General features: G+C 38.1%; 1 protein-coding gene across 2 annotated transcripts in view; it reads right to left on the reverse strand.

The window, feature by feature from the left end:
• Window positions 1-19,912, reverse strand: part of PKP2 (plakophilin 2) — an 88,951-nt gene that overhangs the window by 11,152 nt on the left and 57,887 nt on the right. For both annotated transcript variants that reach the window (XM_026502120.4, XM_057318823.1), the window contains exons 7-10: window positions 10,723-10,840; window positions 9,696-9,860; window positions 8,632-8,805; window positions 538-691 (exon numbers count right to left, since the gene is read on the reverse strand). In XM_026502120.4, the coding sequence (XP_026357905.2) occupies window positions 538-691; window positions 8,632-8,805; window positions 9,696-9,860; window positions 10,723-10,840 (611 nt within the window). The remainder of the gene's footprint in view (window positions 1-537; window positions 692-8,631; window positions 8,806-9,695; window positions 9,861-10,722; window positions 10,841-19,912) is intronic.

Here is a 19,912-nt window from a genome sequence, read left to right on the forward strand (position 1 = left end):
TTTCTCTGAGGGATTTATTTCGCTTAGCATAATCCCCTCTAGTTCCATCACATTGTTGCAAATGTATGCCGAATTCAGTATACACTCAGTGACTCCTCCTTTTTGTCTTTTTTGCATGTCCATCCATTTTTTTCTAGTGCAACAGGGACCAAGCTTCTCAAGTGAGGACCACCATGTGTATATTTTCAATGTTTTAGAAGAGCAGTGCTTAAGCAAGCTAAACTAACTGAGTGGGTTAAAAAGACTCCCCCTGATTGCACAGCCGAAGGCTTTTGAAAAACATCAGACATGTTACCTACCTTGTTAATTATAGTTAGTTCTAAAATTTCTCTTCTATAGTAATTAAAACAACAACAACAAAATGCTGGATATTAAGAAAAATCCTATTTGAGGCCCGGGGAGAAAGCCTACCTTGATGCCTGGGTGCGAAGGCCAGGTCTATCACACTTCACCCCTCATATTTTCAGTTCATCATTGTAGAAAATGTGATACATTTTCAATATGTATTCACAACATCGAGACAATTTGTTGACTCACCAATTTCATTCTGCAGAGAAAGATTCCGAGACAAATTTCTCAGCAGGGAGACCGCCGTCTTTTTCACACTTGGGTCACCGACATGCAGCATCTTGCGGGTGTGCTGAAGGCCATTTTCTTTCTGGACGACTGTCTGAGCTACTGACGACGGCATCTGTGGTATGAGACGTGTCTTATCGATACTATTGCATTTGACTTCACACTAATACTGAATTTCTGTAGCCTACTAGAGACTGAGCAAGATGTTTTGAAAACTAGGGCTGTGGTGAAACAGTTGAAGGTATTTCCTTTAAATTCTTATTACATTTTTGGGGGTACTGGGTGGCTAAGTCTGATCAACGGGGGGGAGTCTGCTTCTCCCTCTCCTCCTGCCCCTCTCCCTCCTCATGCTCTCTCTCTCAAATAATAAATAAATAAGATTTAAAAAAATAAATTCTTATGTTCTCAATTTAATTATAGGATAAAAACAGCTATCTAGTATTTTTAGATAGAATATTGGATTTGGGAATCATGGAACACTACATCAAAAACTAATGATGTACTGTATGGTGACTAACATAATATAATAAAAAAAAGAATATTGGATTTGGTTAGTTGCTATTTTTGCATGTTTAGAAATAAAATGGGCCGTCTTTTCCTATCCTTCTTTATTCACATTTTCAGCTCAGCATTATGAAAAGGATATAAGGACAATGTTTTAGAATCAAACACCAGTGTCATGAAATTAGTTGCATAATGTTTTTTTTCCCTTTTCTATTTTCTTGAACTATTTGTTTAATTAATATTTCAGCATATTTGCTGGTTGTTCCTTTGGTCACCTTCTTGCTCACATTTTGGCATTTTATGTATTTTAATGAACTTACTCATTTCTAAGAAGCCTGCTTATTCTGAAGGAGATATTGGGGTTTTAAAGAAAAGACGTACGGCTAGTTAGATTACTCTAATTTTACGTTCTCAATCAGAGGCTGTATGTGCAAATCTTATTTGGAATCAGGCTGGCCACCTACTTTCAGGGGGTCTGAGTACTGACCAGAACATTCCTGGCATCCATAAACCTCTAATACTGGGGTTTGTGTCTATCACTTTATAGATTTGTATTTGAAGCTAACTTGAGGCCACCTGCCAAAAAGTCCTGTAATTCTTGACTATTCTTCAGGGTGACTATCTTCTCTGTCTATCTTTCCGAAACACTGCTTATTTCCTCCTTCCTCCCGCAGACTGTTCTCCTTACATTCTCCACTATACTTTTTAGAACAGGGGGTCTTAATATAGGGCCCTGGATTGGTTTCAGGGAGAGGACAGGAGAACCTTAAAACTATTTTTGTATTGGGCACCTGGCTGGATCAGTTGGTGGAGCCTGTGGCTCTTGATCTTGGGGTTGTGAGTTCAAGCCCCACGCTGGGTATAGAGATTACTTAAATATTAAAAAAAAATCATAAAAAACAAAAGAAAGCCTATTTTTGTGTTTATAATAAACTTTCTCAGGGAAAGGGTATATAACTTTTATTAGTTCTCAAAGTGTCCACTACTCCAAAGAAGTTTAATAATCATTATTTTAGAATGTTTTATTGTAAACAAGTTACACTTTGTCTTTCACTAATTTGCAGAGCACTCCATTAAACTATGTGCTCCACTCTGAGAAGAATCCTTCCTCAGTAGCCATCCAGAGAGGAGGCTACTTATTCTCTACCACTCCTGTGACTTGGGCGCAGAGGTAGGTAAGCGTTCCTTTCTCTTCCCAATGGCCTGTCTAGATAGTGTCTTCCCTCCCATACAAGAGCTCTCCTCTTCTGAGTCACTGTCATCCAGCTCTATCACCCCCATACCGTTTTCTTTGTCATCTTGAAGCCTACTGGTCCTTTCCCAGCATCCACTGGTGGCTTCAGAGCCTGGCTTAGAGCCTTCTCCACCTCCTACTCACTGTAGATGACCGCATTAATTACACCACAGTTCCTAGACTTCCTAAATGTCAATGACCTTCATCTCTCCCATGTATCAGCATTCACTTCCATGGTCATACAGAACCCGTATTCACCCCACAAAACCTTGATTCTGAAAACATAAACTCCAATGCTAGTCCCTGAACACAACTTCCTGTTGTCTTTGCTCTCTCTCCCTCACTCCTACCATATTTCTTCTTCAGCCTCATCAAGAACTCCAGTGCCTTTATCTCAACCTTTACTCCCCACACCTCAATTTGTCAGTCCTCTTCTGCCTTACCTTTCTTTCTTATTTAGACTAAGGTACATGAACCAACACATCAAAAACTATCTTTCGATACCCTTCGCTCTCTGTCATCCCAGCTTATTTCCACCCACCCATTAAAACTGCAAAACTGATTTTATGCTTGGCCACCAAATACTGCTAGAGTAAATAGTGCATTTGTGCAATGATACTTTTTTTTTTAAAGGTTTTATTTATTTTTTATTTTTTTAAAGATTTTATTTATTTATTTGACAGAGAGAAAGAGAGAGAGAGAGAGAGCACAAGCAGGGGGAGCAGCAGAAGGAGACGGACAAGCAGGCTCTCCCCTGAGCAGGGAGCCCGATGCGGGGCTCAATCCCAAGACCCTGGGATTGTGACCTGAGCTGAAGGCAGACGCTTAACCAACTGAGCCACCTGGGTACCCCTGTGGAAGGATATTTCTGCAAATTTATGGTCTCCAGTCTTCACTAGGAACCAAATGTTGCCAGTCAACTTTCTAAACTGCCTGTTGGGGCTTCAAAGCCTTACACCAGAATGCTCCTCCTAAAATTTAATCTGATTATGTTCCTCCTCAGGTTTAAGCCCTGCAGTGACTCTCCATTGTCTCCAGAATGATTTTCAGATGTCTTCATATGGCCTGGCATCCACTTGCCTCTCTTTCCTTATCATTACTGATTCTCTAGGCTATAGCTATACTAAACTGCTATCTCTCCTATTAGAACACAAGCTCCTTTAAAGGAGGACATGGACCTTATCCATCACTTTTTCCCCCCTCAAGGCCTTGTATGGTGCCTAGAACATGAGAGGTCCTATGTAAATGTTTATTGAACTGAACCATATGAATAATATGTTATCAAGTTTTCCTAAAGATTTACTATCATCTCAGGATATCAAGATGTATTAAAAAGTCACAAGGTAGGGGCACCTGGGTGGCTCAGTCAGTTAAGCATTTGCCTTCAGCTCAGGTCATGACCCAGGATCCCAGGATCAAGCCCCACATCGGGTTCCCTGCTCGACGGGGAGCCTGCTTCTCCCTCTCCCTCTGCCTGCTGCTCTGCCTCCCTGTACTCCCCCCCTCTCTCTTTCTCTCTCAAATAAATAAATAAATAAATACATAAAAATCTTTTAAAAAAAAAGTCACAAGGTATTTATTTCTTAAAATTTTTGCTTTAAGATATAAGATGCTTTTAAAATTGAAATCTTGCTTTGTATGTATATTATACTATACCACCTAATGATATATTCTTATATATGATAAAGGGTTCTGGTGTTAGTATATATAAAAAATCATTGGGTGGCTCAGCTGTTAAGCGTCTGCCTTTGGCTCAGGTCATGATCCCAGGGTCCTGGAATTGAGCCCCACATTGGGCTCCCTGCTTGGTGGGAAGACTGTTTCTCCCTCTGGGGCGCCTGGGCGGCTCAGTCGTTAAGCGTCTGCCTTCGGCTCAGGGCATGATCCCAGGGTCCTGGGATCAAGCCCCACACTGGGTTCCCTGCTCCGCTTCTTCCTCTCCCACTCCCCGCTTGTGTTGCCTCTCTTGCCGGCTGTGTCTCTCTCTGTCAAATAAATAAAATCTTAAAAAAAAAAAAAATCATTGAAACATACAAGTCCTGATGAAGTCTGGATCCTCAAAAGATGTTTAATCAACGAGGGGAAAGCATGGCATATTAGTCTTGTTAATTCTGATTCATTGAGGGAAATGAGAAAGTCCAAAGTGCGACGGTCTTTACAATTTGCTCAAAAAGGAAAGTAAACAGATTTACCAAATAGAGATTTTTTTTATTCCAGCTCTAGGAAATATGTGAGAATGACTATTAATAAGCTGGTCAACTATTTGCAAATAACATTTTAGTTCATATTGTCCTGATTACTAATGAGGTTTTAAGCACCTCTTCAAATGTTTATTGGCCATGTCTATATTATCTTTTGTGAAGGGCCTGTTCAAGTCTCTTGCTCATTTCTATTGGGTTACCTTTTGATTGTTAACTTGATGAGTTTTTTTATATTTTCTAGACACCAACCTTTGTTATTTATATATGTTGCAAAAATCTTTTTCTACTCTGTGGTTTGCCTTTTTACTGTCTTAACAATGTCTTTTGATAGCATAACAGCATAAGTTATTAATTTTAATGTAGTCAGTTTATAAAATACGTACTTCATAGTAGTCCCCTTTGTGTCTTATTCCAGGGCATGAAGATACTGCTCCACAGGCTTTATTGTTTTGTCTTTCATATTTAAATCTCATTGCTGTTAGTACTTGTTTTCCAGTAAGGTCTGAAGGTAAGGGATATGTTTTGTTTTTTTCCAACAGATATTAAATATTTTTAAAGTGTTTTAGAAATTTGAAAAATGGTTATTTCAATGACTTTTAACTTTGACTATGTGATGTTTAACTTATTGCTATTGATACATAACTGACATATAACATACATTGTAATAGTTTTGAGTGTAAAACATAATGATATGATATACCTATATACTGCAAAATAATTACAATAAATTAATATTCATCACTGCACATGATTACACTTTTTTTTCTTCTTCTGATGAGAACTTTTAAGATCTATTCTCCTAGCAACTTTCAAATCAAACAGTACTGTTAAGTATAGTCACCATGCTGTGCATTACATCCTTGGGACTTATTTATCTTTTTTTTTTTTTTTAAAGATTTTATTTATTTATTCGACAGAGAGACAGCCAGCAAGAGAGGGAACGCAAGCAGGGGGAGTGGGAGAGGAAGAAGTAGGCTCATAGCAGAGGAGCCTGATGTGGGGCTCGATCCCAGAACACTGGAATCACACCCTGAGCCGAAGGCAGACGCTTAACCGCTTAACCGCTGTGCCACCCAGGCGCCCCGGGACTTATTTATCTTCTAATCGCAAGTTTGTACCTTAATCTTTTCTTTCTTTTTTTGTACCTTAATCCTTTGATTTATAATGTACTTTTAATTTATACTGTACTTACAGAGTTTGCTAAATGGGTAAATTTTATTAATTCTTTCTCTTTCCTTATTTATTATTAGAATGACCACTTTATCTGAACCAATAAATTTTATTAATGTAGTTTTACTGACTAGAAATCAGTCATAATTTAATACTTAAATTACATAACCTATCTTTTAGGAAGCTATCTATTTTACTTTAGGTTCTTTGCCATTTCAGGCACATGGCCATCAACTGCTAGGGCTATCTCAGTTATGAACACAAGGTTAATGGACTGGATGCTTTCTCTGAACAATTTTAAATGCCTTGCTTTTTGTGTTTTTCTATTCAGTGATTCTTTTTAGAAATTATAAAAAACAAGTATTTTTTTATCATACTATTTAAGCATAACAAAAATAGGAAAAGTAATGATTAGAAAGGATATATGTATAGATATATATTTATATATATCAAAATTTTAATAAAAAGCATCTTGTAACTTTAAAGAACATATAATTGTCCCATGGTGCTAATGATTTTCTCCTATATATCTCCAGTCAAATTAACTCTTAACAACTCTGAGTATACATGATACCAGGTCAGTGTAGGCCTCCTTTCAGGGGACCAGACTGGTTTAATATTAGGTATGATTTTAAATGGACACAATTAGGACAGTTATGAAGATATTTCCAATGCTTAGATTCCTTTCGGACTTGGAATGTCCTGGTACCTTAGATTTCTGTTTATTTATTCATCCCAGTTAGATTACTACCTACCACAGGGATTTTGTCTTATTCACTGCTACCTACTTAGCACTATGCTAGTTAGTACCTGCTACATAGGAGGCGCTCAAAAAATGAACGAAGGAACTTAAGATCTAGGTAATAAACTACGTATTCAGAACTTAAGTGGCACAAATATTTCAATCCTTGGGAACATGGAAACACCTCTGGACTGTTTGGATTCCATGCGAGATCTTGGAATGGAAGAGGCTAAAATGCAGGCTTAAAGGGTCAGCTCATACTGAACCATACTCAGCACAGGGAACTCAGACATGCACACACATACACGCACACCACTTAATTCCTGACATTTTCTTTTAAGTTGGCTGAGAGTTAGTAAGAGGGCTTCTGTAGTTTGGGAAAGTGAAAGAAATAGTTTTGGGAAACCTCGCACGGGAAAATGAGAAGGTATGATGACTGTGCATCATTCAGGGCTCCCTGGTAGTTTCTTGTTCCCTCCTCTCTGTGCACAAGTAAATTTTGCAGAAAATCAAAGAGATGAAAGTTTGGTCATTTTCTTTCTTTCTTTCTTTCTTTCTTTCTTTCTTTCTTTCTTTCTTTCTTTCTTCTCTCTTTCTCTCTTTCTCTCTTTCTTTCTTTCTTTCTTTTAGATTTTAAGTAATGTCTACACCCAACATGGGGCTCAAACTTATAACCCCAAGATCAAGAGTCCCATGCTCCTCTGAATGAGTCAGCCAGGTGCCCTACGTTTGGTCATATTCTTAACCACAGTGCTGAGATAAGAGAAATACTGGTTTTAGTGTTTCACAATTTTGTTCAAAACACAGCAAGCTTCTGTGTAAATACATTAAAGAATGAATATGGTTTCTCAAAAATAAATACTATTTTTGGGGCGCCTGGGTGGCACAGCGGTTAAGCGTCTGCCTTCGGCTCAGGGCATGATCCCGGCGTTGTGGGATCGAGTCCCACATCAGGCTCCGCCGCTATGAGCATGCTTCTTCCTCTCCCACTCCCCCTGCTTGTGTTCCCTCTCTCGCTGGCTGTCTCTATCTCTGTCGAATAAAAAAAAAAAAAAAAAAAAATCTTTAAAAAAAAAGTATTGAAATATATCTTTAAAAAAAAAATAAATACTATTTTTGTTATCCATAAGAGTACTTCTCTCTGTGGGGATGGATAATTGGAAACTGGACATACAATGAACAATTTTATGTGTGAGGGGGTTTATTCTAACTTCATGATCAAGATAAAGAATATAAGCTTAGTTCAAATAACTAAATATTTATAGAATCCCTAACTATGTAGTGAGGTGTAAAATACATGGGGAGGGGAATAAGCTTTTACTGTTTTATATATTTTGACTTTGCTGGTATAAAGTAAGTGCATCAGGAAGAGAAGCAGCTCTTTATTTTGTAGTTGAATTTCTGGGATGTAAAGCACAGATGTCCTCTCCAACTCCATACACAGTGGACATCTCTTGTTTTTGCCTGGCCAGGACTCATTCTTCCTTCTGGTAATGAGCCGCTCCTTTAGCATTCCAGTCCATGTGGTCCCAGTGGCAGTGACCCTGCCTGCTTAAACCTATGCCCCTGAAATTCACAGGTGGGCACATCACCCAGACCTGGACAGTCACAACATCCCAGGCTCCTAGCCACAGGTATTGCTTCAGATATGAGCAAGTGAGACTCATTTCTTGAGTTCCAAATGGAGCTATTGAGAAAATAGTAGTTTCTTTTCTGTTGGGGACACTGGACTGGATAAAATGAAAGTCTGGAATCATTGGTGACCTTTGCTATCATATGAGAGGAGCCTTTGAAAATAAAAAAGGGGAAGAGAGAACCCAGAGATAGAGTTATAATTACAATTGCTGGGGCACCTACCCACCATGACAGAAAGAAGACCCACCTTGACTTTCCAGTTAAATAAGCCAAGACATTCCTCTTTTTTGCCCAGGCCACTTTAGGTAGGATTCGGAGACATATAATTGAAAGAGTTCTAAAATAAATATCTAGGAGTCTTTCACTCACAGCCTGATGTGGCTCTGCAGAAATTGAGGCTGAAAGTCCTAGAAAGCTGGACGTCTTGCTGGCAATTACTGAGAACTGTCTTGACTAAAGAGAGAAAACTTTTGCTCTTACTTCACTGTCTTATCTCTGAACCTAATGTAGATACGTATGTCCTACAATGTCATTATTTTTAAAAAGCAGAAGAACAGGGTGATACTCACTGGTCCACTTCCTGCTGTGAGATTCTGTAGAGCTCCCAAGGATGCTTCCTGAGTGTAGTTTCGGACACTCTTGGCGATCAAGGACAAATACATCCGTATCACGATGGAATGCCACAGCCATTCCACACCCTTAGGGTTGCTCTTTTCTTCTGGCATTGGCATGTCCTGATATTGCTAACCACATACACAGTGAAATCCAGAATTAATGCCTTCAAGTGATTTCTACAATTCCGCACCCAAACTAAGGGACCAGAAATACCATCTAGTCTAGAGAGACTGACAATTTGCATAATAACAAGCCCCTGATATGGAAATGAAAAAACAAATATGTATGATTTCCAATCAGTTAACTTTTAGCTCATAATGTCTATTTCTCCTTAACAACACCCAACTTTACTTTTCATAGTAAGAGAAAACTCAAGCATGAAGGATAGGCTGTTCTAGAATAGTTTTCAGGCTGCTGTTAAGCTAAAAGCTAAATTAGTCACAACCACTGTAGAGATAAGAAAAACAGGCCTCTTCCCTCAGTCTTGTTAAGTTGTCTGGGATAACATCAGGATTCTAAATTTACCAGTTGCTCTCCAAGTTCACAAATATGTACCATGATAGTCTGAGGAATAGGAGAGGTTACATTCTTCCAGTTTTCATGGAATGCCAGTATGGACAGTATTCCTTTGTATGGATATACTTTTAGGATACCCAGAGCCAAACATAAGGGTTGCTTTTAATGTTAAGCAATTTATACACCATTGGCTATGCTGCATTAAGCTTATTTCCTAACTTATAGAGCAGATAGCAGTATGATATGGTGGCTAACAGTGCAAATCTGGAGACAGACCACCTGGGATTGAATTCTGTCCCCTCTACTAATTTCTTGGATTTTTCTGGGAAAATTAATTAGCCATTCTGTACTTCTGTTAACTTGTCAATAAATGAGGATATTAATAATACACCTCTTAAGGTTGATGTAAGGATTAAAACAACTTAAAAAAGTGCCTGACATATACTAAGTACTCAGAAATACACACATACATAATTTTTCTTTCAAAGTCCTCCCAGTATACCTCTTTTATTTTCCTGCTTCGACTGCCAAAACACCCAATACTTCTGTTGTTGTCAGTCTGCATAGTCCGGTTGTGGATATAGATACTCTGGGAATATCTATCTGGGAGCTCTGCCTCCAGCTGGTAGGAGAGGTTATGAAGAATGCACACACAGTTCTCCGTGGCCTGAGAAAACAGGACGTGAGCAGTGATCATACACATACAGACACCCCTTTGCAGGTGTGCTATCCCAGGACTTCCTGCGCCTTTAGATTTTACACAGTTTAGTGGATGCCGTGGGGTGTGCTCGACTGTGCCCGGGGGAGTCGAATGAGTGTGGCTAGATCATAAATGGTCACAAGCACAATGCTAAGAAGAAGAGGCTGAATTTCTCAAACCACCGGAGAGCCTTTCTAGTTTACTTCTAAGAGTGTGTTCCGATGATTCCATATTTTAAGATACGTAATTTAGTAGCCATGTGGAGCTGGAAACCAGAACTGTTCGTAGGACCAGTCAGGAGGCTACTGCATGGTAAATATGAAAGATACACAACCCAGGGCAGTAGAAGCAGCACCAGGGAGGAGGAGTGAACCAACTGGGGGGTGTTTCCAAGGTGGAACGCACATGGTTTGCTGCCTGATGGATACAGGATGTGAAGGAAGGCAGGCAGTTGGAGATTATGCAAATTTCTGTTTTATTTGGTGGATGGGGATAATTATTAAGAAGGATTATTCAGAGAAGGAGTAAGTTTGGGAATAAGGGAAGAAATGAATTTAAGTTCGTTATTGCACATGGAGCACTTGGGCTCCTTTCAAATATCTACACAGAGTTGTTAAACAGGTAGTTGTAAATTTGGGTCTGGAAAGTAGACAGAAAAATGGGGTTAGGTAGATATTAATATTTCTAAGCATAGATGGGGAATCTTAAGCTTAGCAAGTGAGTTAATGAATAAAGCTAAACCCAAACAGAATGCTTCCAGAATTCTCTGAGGCATCTTAGTAAGACAAAGTAAGTAATTAAAATGAGAGGTATTTAACACACGAATCACCTTGTCATCTGGCTGATAGTCTGCAATGGTTCCTCTGACATAATGGACCAGGGAGTCGATCAGTCCGTCACACCTTCTCATCACTTTCCTCCCATCAGGGCCTGCTGAACTCATGTTTCTATCAGGAAAAACAGACAACCAACCATAAGACTTAAGCTGTGTATCTAATAGGCCTTTGTTTCAAAGCTTTATTTGATTGATGCTTCTTCCAAGTGTTTGGAAAACTGACAAATTTGTAAAAGCGTGGCAGACAAGTCCTGGGGTCAGTTCATTATCAATTGCCCGACGGTCATCGTATCTGGACACAACCTCTAGCTATATTCCTATAGTATGCCGTCGTGTCAATAAAACCTTTCTGTCTACTTCACTCCAAGCACCAAGGTCACAACATCATTTCCTTAATCTGCAATCTGTTTTTGAGAGGGTAAATATGAAGCAAACACTTTGCAACTAAGAAAATAAATGACACACTCAATGTAGCAGTATACTAGATGTCCAAGTCCCAACCTGTTCGGTGTCTTAACTCAAAGTAACTTAAAGTGACTTAAATTCTCTGGGCTTCAGTTTCCTCATTTGTAAAGACGTAATGTTGGACTCTATTATTTTGGGGTTATATAGCTTTCAGTGTAAACAATTATTGACAAATATCAAACCAGATTTTCTAAAATGTGATGATTCTATAATTAAAACGGCAGAGAGATGTGACAAGAATGCGAAATTCCACAGTGTGTAAGACCTAAGGCAAAAGCATGACCTACAAATATCTTTGCACTTAGTCTATTTCTAATTTTGTGAGGCCATGACACCTTTCTATAAATAGTAACTACATCTACAAGTGGAGGCTGCTTCCTTATAGAGAATTGAAACTTATCAAATATAGCAAAGTAATTTATTCGGGGATCGAATTTCATATTCAGATCATGTTTATTTTCTAGTATGATGATGATGATGACGATGGTGATCCTTTGGATTAAGATTTTGTTAGCATTAACAATCAAAAAAAGTTTTCCTCAAAAATGTTAATACCTCTGTCAACAAAAATGGTAAAAGAACAGCACCTTCAGATTTTTAGAATTTTGAGAACCATCCTTGCTTACTGCCTTTTGTTAACTTTAATCGCTAAGAACTATTCCTATAAAATGTATCAGACCAGTATTTTTTTTTAACTGATACGTAGAGTATTCAAAGTATATTCAAAAGTTTTTGTTTCTAATGCCTCTGTCATTCTGAACATCAAAAGAACTACAATTCTGAGAACTTTCTGGGTCTAATTTTCTTCATCTTTAAAGTAATATATTGCATTAAGTGATTTCAAAAAGACTTTCTGCCCCAAAATACTGCTTTCGATACATGCTATATCAGAGAACAAATGTACCCAGCATGGTATCAAGAAAGGAACACACAGCATTGTACCCCTGCTCCCATGAAAATCACATCTATAGGATGAACTCGACGACAGAAGACCGTTTTAAACCCACAGAGATGCAGTTTCATGATTCAACCTAATAGTTGAGGAGATGAGACTAATATACTTAAACTAAGGCTATCCTAACAATTTAATGGTTGTGGATTGATACCATGAACTTTTAATTTTAACAAAATCCTTTGTGACTTTGGTTTTCATTTGACTATTCCAACTAAAGATTTGCCTCCTTATTTAATTTTTACCGTACCTGAAAAACTGACACTTTGTCCATTAAAAAAAGACAACGCATGGGTTTATAAACTGTAAATCAAACCATTTTTACTATAGTTTTTTTCTCAAGAAATGATCATTTGAACCAAGATCCTGTATCTATTCTCTGAAGAAGCCTGACAGAGACTGAAAAAAGCGTCTTTTCCAGTCATCTTATTTTACACATGGAGAAACGGAGGTGCGAAGAGTTGAAGTTACTTTCCCCGGTGACAGCACAGTAGTGGTAAAGTCGGAACAGGAGAGCTGTTCTTTATGCTGTTCTCAGGGGCGACTCCAGAATAGAGCACACCTCATCAGCATTCATTCACTCTGCCATTTGCTTAGCAAATACCGTATGTCCCCCAACTCCAAGACAACGTTATCGCATGTTTTAAAGCTTCCCCTTGACCTTTTCAACCTCTGGCTTGGAGAAATGACAGTAGTTTAAAACTGCTTTGACAAATCAAAAGGTTTCTCACTAGCTAAACCCGCCACATACCTTGCAGATGGATGACCTAGCTTTGTTAAAAACTTCAGGGTGTTTATTTTGGGTGCGAACGGTAATTCGCTTTGGCGGTACCGCCAGTTCACAAGCACGGACTCTTGTCTCGTAGTTTGGTATTATCCAGACTCTACTTGCTTGAAATGGGACTTATCAGGGTTTTCTGGCAGTTGATACCTTTGTTGACAGAAAGTGCAACCCCACTGCTTTAGTATTTGCTCCTGCATATCAAACATAGCTCCTACCTTACTCAACGGGCCAGAAATATGAACGATAAGGGTGGATTATTTTATAGCGCTATATCCATGAATAGAAGTCACTAGTCAGAAAGGAATTTGTTATTGAACCACTCTGCAAACAAGCAGTAATTATTAAAGTGATATATCTATCTTAAGGCACTAAAATATTTTTTTCAACAGCCAGTACTACTTAAGTTTGTGGGAATCAGAGAATTACCATGGCTAATCTTAGGCAGAATAGAAGTTTTTACAATGTCTCTCTCAAATCCTGAGAAATATTTATTTATAACTATTTCCTATACATAGCCCAAAAGAGGTTTCATATGAAAAATCTCCCCAAGTTACAAATGAAACAATATCAGATATCAATATACGGAAACAATTATCTTCTTGAAAAGTAAAAGAGAATGAGCAAACACACTACTCAATAAAAATTGATTATCAGAGCTACCAGTGAATATATTAGAAATGTTTAATTTAGTGTCTATAATTTTATTTTATTTTTTTTAAAGATTTTATTAATTTATTCGACAGAGATAGAGACAGCCAGCGAGAGAGGGAACACAAGCAGGGGGAGTGGGAGAGGAAGAAGCAGGCTCATAGCAGAAGAGCCTGATGTGGGGCTTGATCCCAGATCACCAGGATCACGCCCTGAGCCGAAGGCAGACGCTTAACCGCTGTGCCACCCAGGCGCCCCAGGTGTCTATAATTTTAACTCAATTAGATGATGGTTTTACTTCCAGAGGTATAATCTAGCCAAAGTCTGAGTAAATATGTGGGCAACTTCCAGGAAGCTAAAATATGTATGCCGTTGTACACTGAATTTTAAAAACCAGATCCTTGGACCGGGGTTGGAGGCTGGTGGCCCAGGCCTCCCGAGAAGGGAGAAGTGGGGAGTATAAACTCTTCACACAAAGGCAGGATTGTTTTGGAGCTCTTCACCTTCCCTGAGCCAGAGTAGGAGGACAACAGCTTGATCAGTTACTTATGCTTGACATGAAGAAGACTTTTTCTAGTAATAGGACTTGCGAAGGGTGGGAAAAAATAGAATCTGAACCTCTGCATGTCTCTAAACAAAACTTTACAGATTTAGGAAGATTCAGGTGTTTAATCTAAAAGCAAATCACTGATTCATGACTCTCTCTAGGACCACTTATCTCACACATTCCTGAGTGTCATAATGAAAAGGAGAAAAGAAAACTAAGCACCCAGAACCTTGCTATAATTAAAAGAAGAATGGAATGTCTTCGTTAAGATTAATGACAGGGTGACTAAACCTTAAATTTATAGGGCAAACCAAAGAATGGACAATGTCAAATGATAAAGACAACTGCAACTTAGTGTGTGTGACAGACATTATAGCAGGCACTTTACAAATACCGTTATCTGTAATTTTCACAAAATTCTCCAAATTAGGGCATGCTAAAATTTCATTTGGAATCCTGACCTGTGACTCTTGTTTAAAATCGTAATTACCTGCTTCTAGTAGGATTTTTACTGGCCCTTCCATAAAAAGTTATGTGTGTGGCTGCATGCAGGCATGCTGTTACAGCTGGCTGGCCAGCACCGAAAGGAGGTTTGTTATAACACAGAACGTCCAAAGCTCTGTGTGTGGTGTATGGTCAACTAGCTTGGGGAAACGAACACTGCATGTTAACTATACTGGAATTAAAACAAATAAAGTTAAAGGCTATAATTACTTACCAGATAAGAATGGCAGACAACACAATAATATGGTTAAAGTGAATCTTTTCAAGACACTTCACCACCAAGTAATTCTAAGAGGCAGAGATTTTTTTTTTTTTAAATGGGGCAATATCTACTGATAATAGGTTAGTTTCCTACTAACGCAGTTTACATGTGTATCACATGCAAGACCTACTACCTATGGGGCCAGTCTTCAAGGTCCAGCTAGCATCCTGACGGAGGGATCATCTCGACAGTTTTACAAATACTGTAGGTACATCTTCATGTTCACCAACAACTATAGGAGTTCTAGTATCGTGTATCGTAAACTGTGCGATAAGGCCCTAGTCCACTAAGTGCTTGGTCAGAGTCCATTCTAAGACCCAACAGGCACTTGATAAGAGACTGGTGGATAAGGAGGCATCCTTCTTCCTCTTGTTATTTGAGATTTAGGTCTGGGCTTTTGTTTGTCTCTCAGCTGATATCTATCAGACAGTTGGGCCTTGTCTGTGATTACCCCAGAGAAAGCAGCAGAGGCAGATTGTTATGGCCCAGAACAAAAAGGGAGCCTCATTTGAACTGGCAGAGGGACAAAAACTCTTTGCCAAGAAAAGGGCTCGTCTGTTACCCTACAGTCAACGTCAGTTCCTGGAGGTATCTGCAAACATCAGTCAAAGTCAACTGTTCGGTCTGCAAACAGAAGCATCATTGGGAGGTAGAACAAAGCTCTCCCATCTACACATCTTTTTCCTTCCAGGACAAGGAACATTAACCAAACAAAAGTATGTCGGCATCTATTACACATCAAGAAACCAGAAGGCAGAGGAGGAGAAAATCTATCCTTAAAAATCCTTTGGTTTTGCTTTCCTGCACTTTTTGGATCCTCCAAAAACATTCTGAATAATCAATGAACCCAGCAATCATCTGGTTGGTAGGTAACAGTCACTTCCTTTGGATTTAGCTGGTTGTTCAAGGTAGAATGCCAAATTCCATTCTGAATCAATTATAAACAGCAAACTACTTTTTAAAATATACCCGGGAGCCACTGGAACTTGAGTAGACCTTCTTGACACGTAAAGGAGATGTCTCGGATGCCAGACAAGGATTGATGAAGATGCTTAAGGCTTAGAGTAAAATCATTTGATGCTCAGATGGTCTGCGACTCCAAAACAGGCACAGATTTTAACCACAGGATAGCAACAAATTCATCTGGGCTTTATCCAAATATATCAACCTGCTCATTTTATTTATCATGATGAATTATAAATTTTTTAATAGTTCTATGATGATAGTAAAGTTTTTTTGGAAAAAAATTTTCAGCGACATAAGATGTAGTTAAAAATAAACTGCTTCCAATTAAAGCCATACACAGATTACTTTTAAATAGGAGGATGCTGAGAGAGTAAAGCTGAAAAGGTCTCACACAAGAAAAAAAAAATCTTTGTTAACTATATAAGCTGACAGATGGTAACCAGACTAACTGTGGTGATCAGTTCACAATGTCTACAAATATCAATCACTATGTTGTAATGAAACTAATGTGTCGATTACACCTCAAAAAACAAACATAAGGATGCTTTAAAAATTCTTGACAAGTCAATCTTGGGAATTTTGTTGTTGTTGTTGTTTAGGACTCAAGTCACATACTGACTGATACAGAAAAACAGGCAAATACAGTCCTCTTGATATAATAAAAATTATTCTTCTGTTACCTTCATTGATTTTTCTTCCTCCATGTTAGTCCTATTTATGTATCCTTAATAATTATCCCACAGCTGAGCCCAAAGCAGGTAGTCAATATTTATGTGTTGATTGATAAGAAAAAAGAGTTTCTTTGGCAAAGAGAAATGTCATATTATTACTAAGAAGTACGACTCCTAATCTGAGCCTATCTGCTAAGGACATGAATAGGATAGTGGAAAATTTAGTCTGAAGAACTGAGACATTTGCAAGGGTTGTAGTTGTGCTGTTTGACAATTCTAATTCGACCTATACTCTTAAGAACACTGGGTTCAGGAAGATCAGAGAGGGGTGATCGGGTAGGCACAGCAGTGTTTGCTTGGTTTGTATGTTTGATTTGTTTGCTTTACTAAATTACTGTTGAGAGATTTCAAACAGAGATTTCAATGACCTAAAACCCCAGAGACTTAGCTTATAAAACAATCATTTTTTTAAATCAAGATTTTATATATCCATTTAAATACCACTTTTCTTAAAAAAGATTTTATTTCTTTATTTAAGATAGAGTGAGAGAGAGAGAGCACAAGTAGGGGAAGCAGCAGGCAGAGGGAGAAGTAGGCTCCCCACTGAGCAGGGAGCCTGATAAGGCTGGATCCCAGGATTCCTGAGCTGAAGGCAGATGCTTAACTGAATGAACCTCTTAGGCACCCCAATATCCATTTAAATACTGCTTACATCTTTTAAATTTACTTAAAGAGAAATTTACAAAATGATTTAATTCAGTAAACTAGACATTTGTTTGTATATTATTGGGGATCAAGAATTCCTGTCCCCTTTGAGGTCCTTCTGGCTGGACTAAAAATCAAATTGACAGGAAACAGATTAAGAGGAGAAAATCAAATAGCATATGTACAGAGAATCCACATAGTCATGGAAATTCTAAAGACAGGCAAAATGAGATATATATATTATTCTAAACTGAGGATAAGGGGGTAGAGTCCTGGGACTTCAGAAGAAAGGAATGCAATTCACAGGGTGAAAAGAAGAGATGTTTGGTAATTAGATGTTTGTCCTGCCATACAGAGGGGACACTCGGATCAAATTTACCTCTGCTAATTACTCTTATTCTGGGAAAGACCCCCAATTTAGAGTTTTCTATGTAGTTAATGAAGGGGCATAAGTTTCACTTGAGCACAAAGGTCTTGATTGCCTTCAGCTCAAAATAATCTTCATGTCAAAGTGGCCCATCTTAGGGTGGCCTATTCTTGGCCCCACAATATCTGAAATACACAACATATAAAATACAATTATGACTGATAGTATAACATTGCTAGAAATATTGCCAATTCCATTATTTATGGTATAGGGGAGCAAATTTTGCCACCCCAAGATAGCCTCTTTGACATGCTATTTTAAGCTGGTTATTTTTAGGAAACAGCAAACACAGGAGAAGTTCTGCCAACCAAGTGGAAGTTACCCTTTTGTAAGAGACATTTACATTCTCTTACAATTTGTAAGGAAAATCTCCATTTGGAAGGGTGTCTCTCTGCTATATCAGGAAGAGAGGGAAGACTAAATCTCTAGAAATTTATCAAAGGAGAAAGCATGGATTTAAAACTGCATAACAGCTTTATTCTTGTTTATTGTGCTTTGCCTGGTAACCTCCCTTAACTGACTCCCCACCCCCAACATCTTTGTCTTCAGCTGAAGATGATATTTAAGGTGATGGCTTGGAGCGCCTGGGTGGCTCAGTCTATTAAGCTTCTGCCTTTGGCTCAGGTCATGATCCTGGGGTCCTGGGATGGAGCCGTGCATCAGCGGGGAGTCTGCTTCTCCCTCTCCCTCTGCCCCTCCCCCTACTTGTGCTTTCTCCCTCTCTCAAATAATTATATAAAATCTTAAAAAAAAGGGTGATGGCTTTAGGCATTTTGCGGAGTTATGCAATTTTCCTGGTTTCTCCCATGTTTACAGGAGGTATACATGTTATTAAGCTTTTGTTAGACTTTCTCTTGCTAATCTAAGCAAATTTGATTATTAAACTAGCCAGAAGAACTCTGAAGGGTAGAGAAAATTTTTTCCTCTCCAACAACAGACTTCATATTTCTATATTTACACATCAAATTAAGAGTTTAAATAATTAACCAAATAACTGTGTTTGAAGTTGATGGTTCAATTGTCTTTATATTTCTGGAAAATCATACTTTAGGTTGAATTACGTGAATACTTCTATCAAGTTTTGGTATTGTTTACACTATTTTAACTAACGTTCTTCTAGTTTTATATTAAATTATTTTCCAGAAATAAAGAACTACATTTAGATTATAGCTTTAAAATGTAGTTCTCACCTGCTTTGGATCTACAATCTCATAAAAAATTGTTATTTGATACTCAGGGAAATTATTAGACCCTCATTTAATTAAGTATCTTAATTATCAAATTCTTAATTGTTTAAATAATCATCTGGCATGTATTTGGCTAAACCAAATAAATCCTCTTCTGTCATGAGTATTTCGAATAAGGGATGAATTAGCACAAGTAAATAGAATGAAAATATACAATTAAGAACATACAGACTCAGGAAAGTTCTGAAGTTTGATATGCAGATATGTGTAAAAAATGAAAATTAGTAACATGATATGTTGTGGGTTTTTTTTTTATATATTGGACAAGATAGAAGTATTCGAATACATTAAAATTTTACATGGAGACATTCTTTTTCCAGAGAGTGGGTATATTGATATTCAAGATCCCCTTTCCCACCCTGTGACATTACTCTTCACCTTGTGGCTAATTAGGAACAAGATTAATAGTTACGGCTTTTCTTTCTAAAGGTAGTTTGCTTCATCAGACCACTCAAATCCACCCCAGTTACATTTATAGTGGTAAGTGACAACAGAAGTTTCTTTTAAGACAGTTATAAATTTTAATACATGTATTATACATTCATCAAAACACATTTACTACACCATGACATGTGGGGGAAAATGAAGTTTAAGTAACTTGCAAGAGAAATGTATTACCAATTGCTTCTCTTCTTTAACGGGCATCTATAGGCACAAAATACAAGAATAAGAAAAATCATCCTAAGCAAAGTGGCAAAATTCTAGGATGGCCTTCAGTTATGGCGATATGATGAAGGTGCCAATGTTATATGAGTTTCTCATTATAACTATATTGAATAATGATAGAGGTGAACCAGTAACAGAATGAAGAGCTGAAGATGGGGAGGGACATTCAAACACCTACTCATCCTTTAAGAGCTCCTTAAATGTGACTGCCAGTTAATTTTTCCCAATGCTCAGGCAACAACAGTTAGGCAACTCAGTGCCTCCAGAACAGTCTTTCATACCTTTTATACTTCTTATCAAATGGATTGTGATTTTCCCTTCAGGTGCCTGTCTTTCCCAC

Source organism: Ursus arctos, unplaced genomic scaffold (genome assembly GCF_023065955.2).
Source record: "Ursus arctos isolate Adak ecotype North America unplaced genomic scaffold, UrsArc2.0 scaffold_26, whole genome shotgun sequence".
Taxonomy (NCBI): Eukaryota; Metazoa; Chordata; class Mammalia; order Carnivora; family Ursidae; genus Ursus; species Ursus arctos.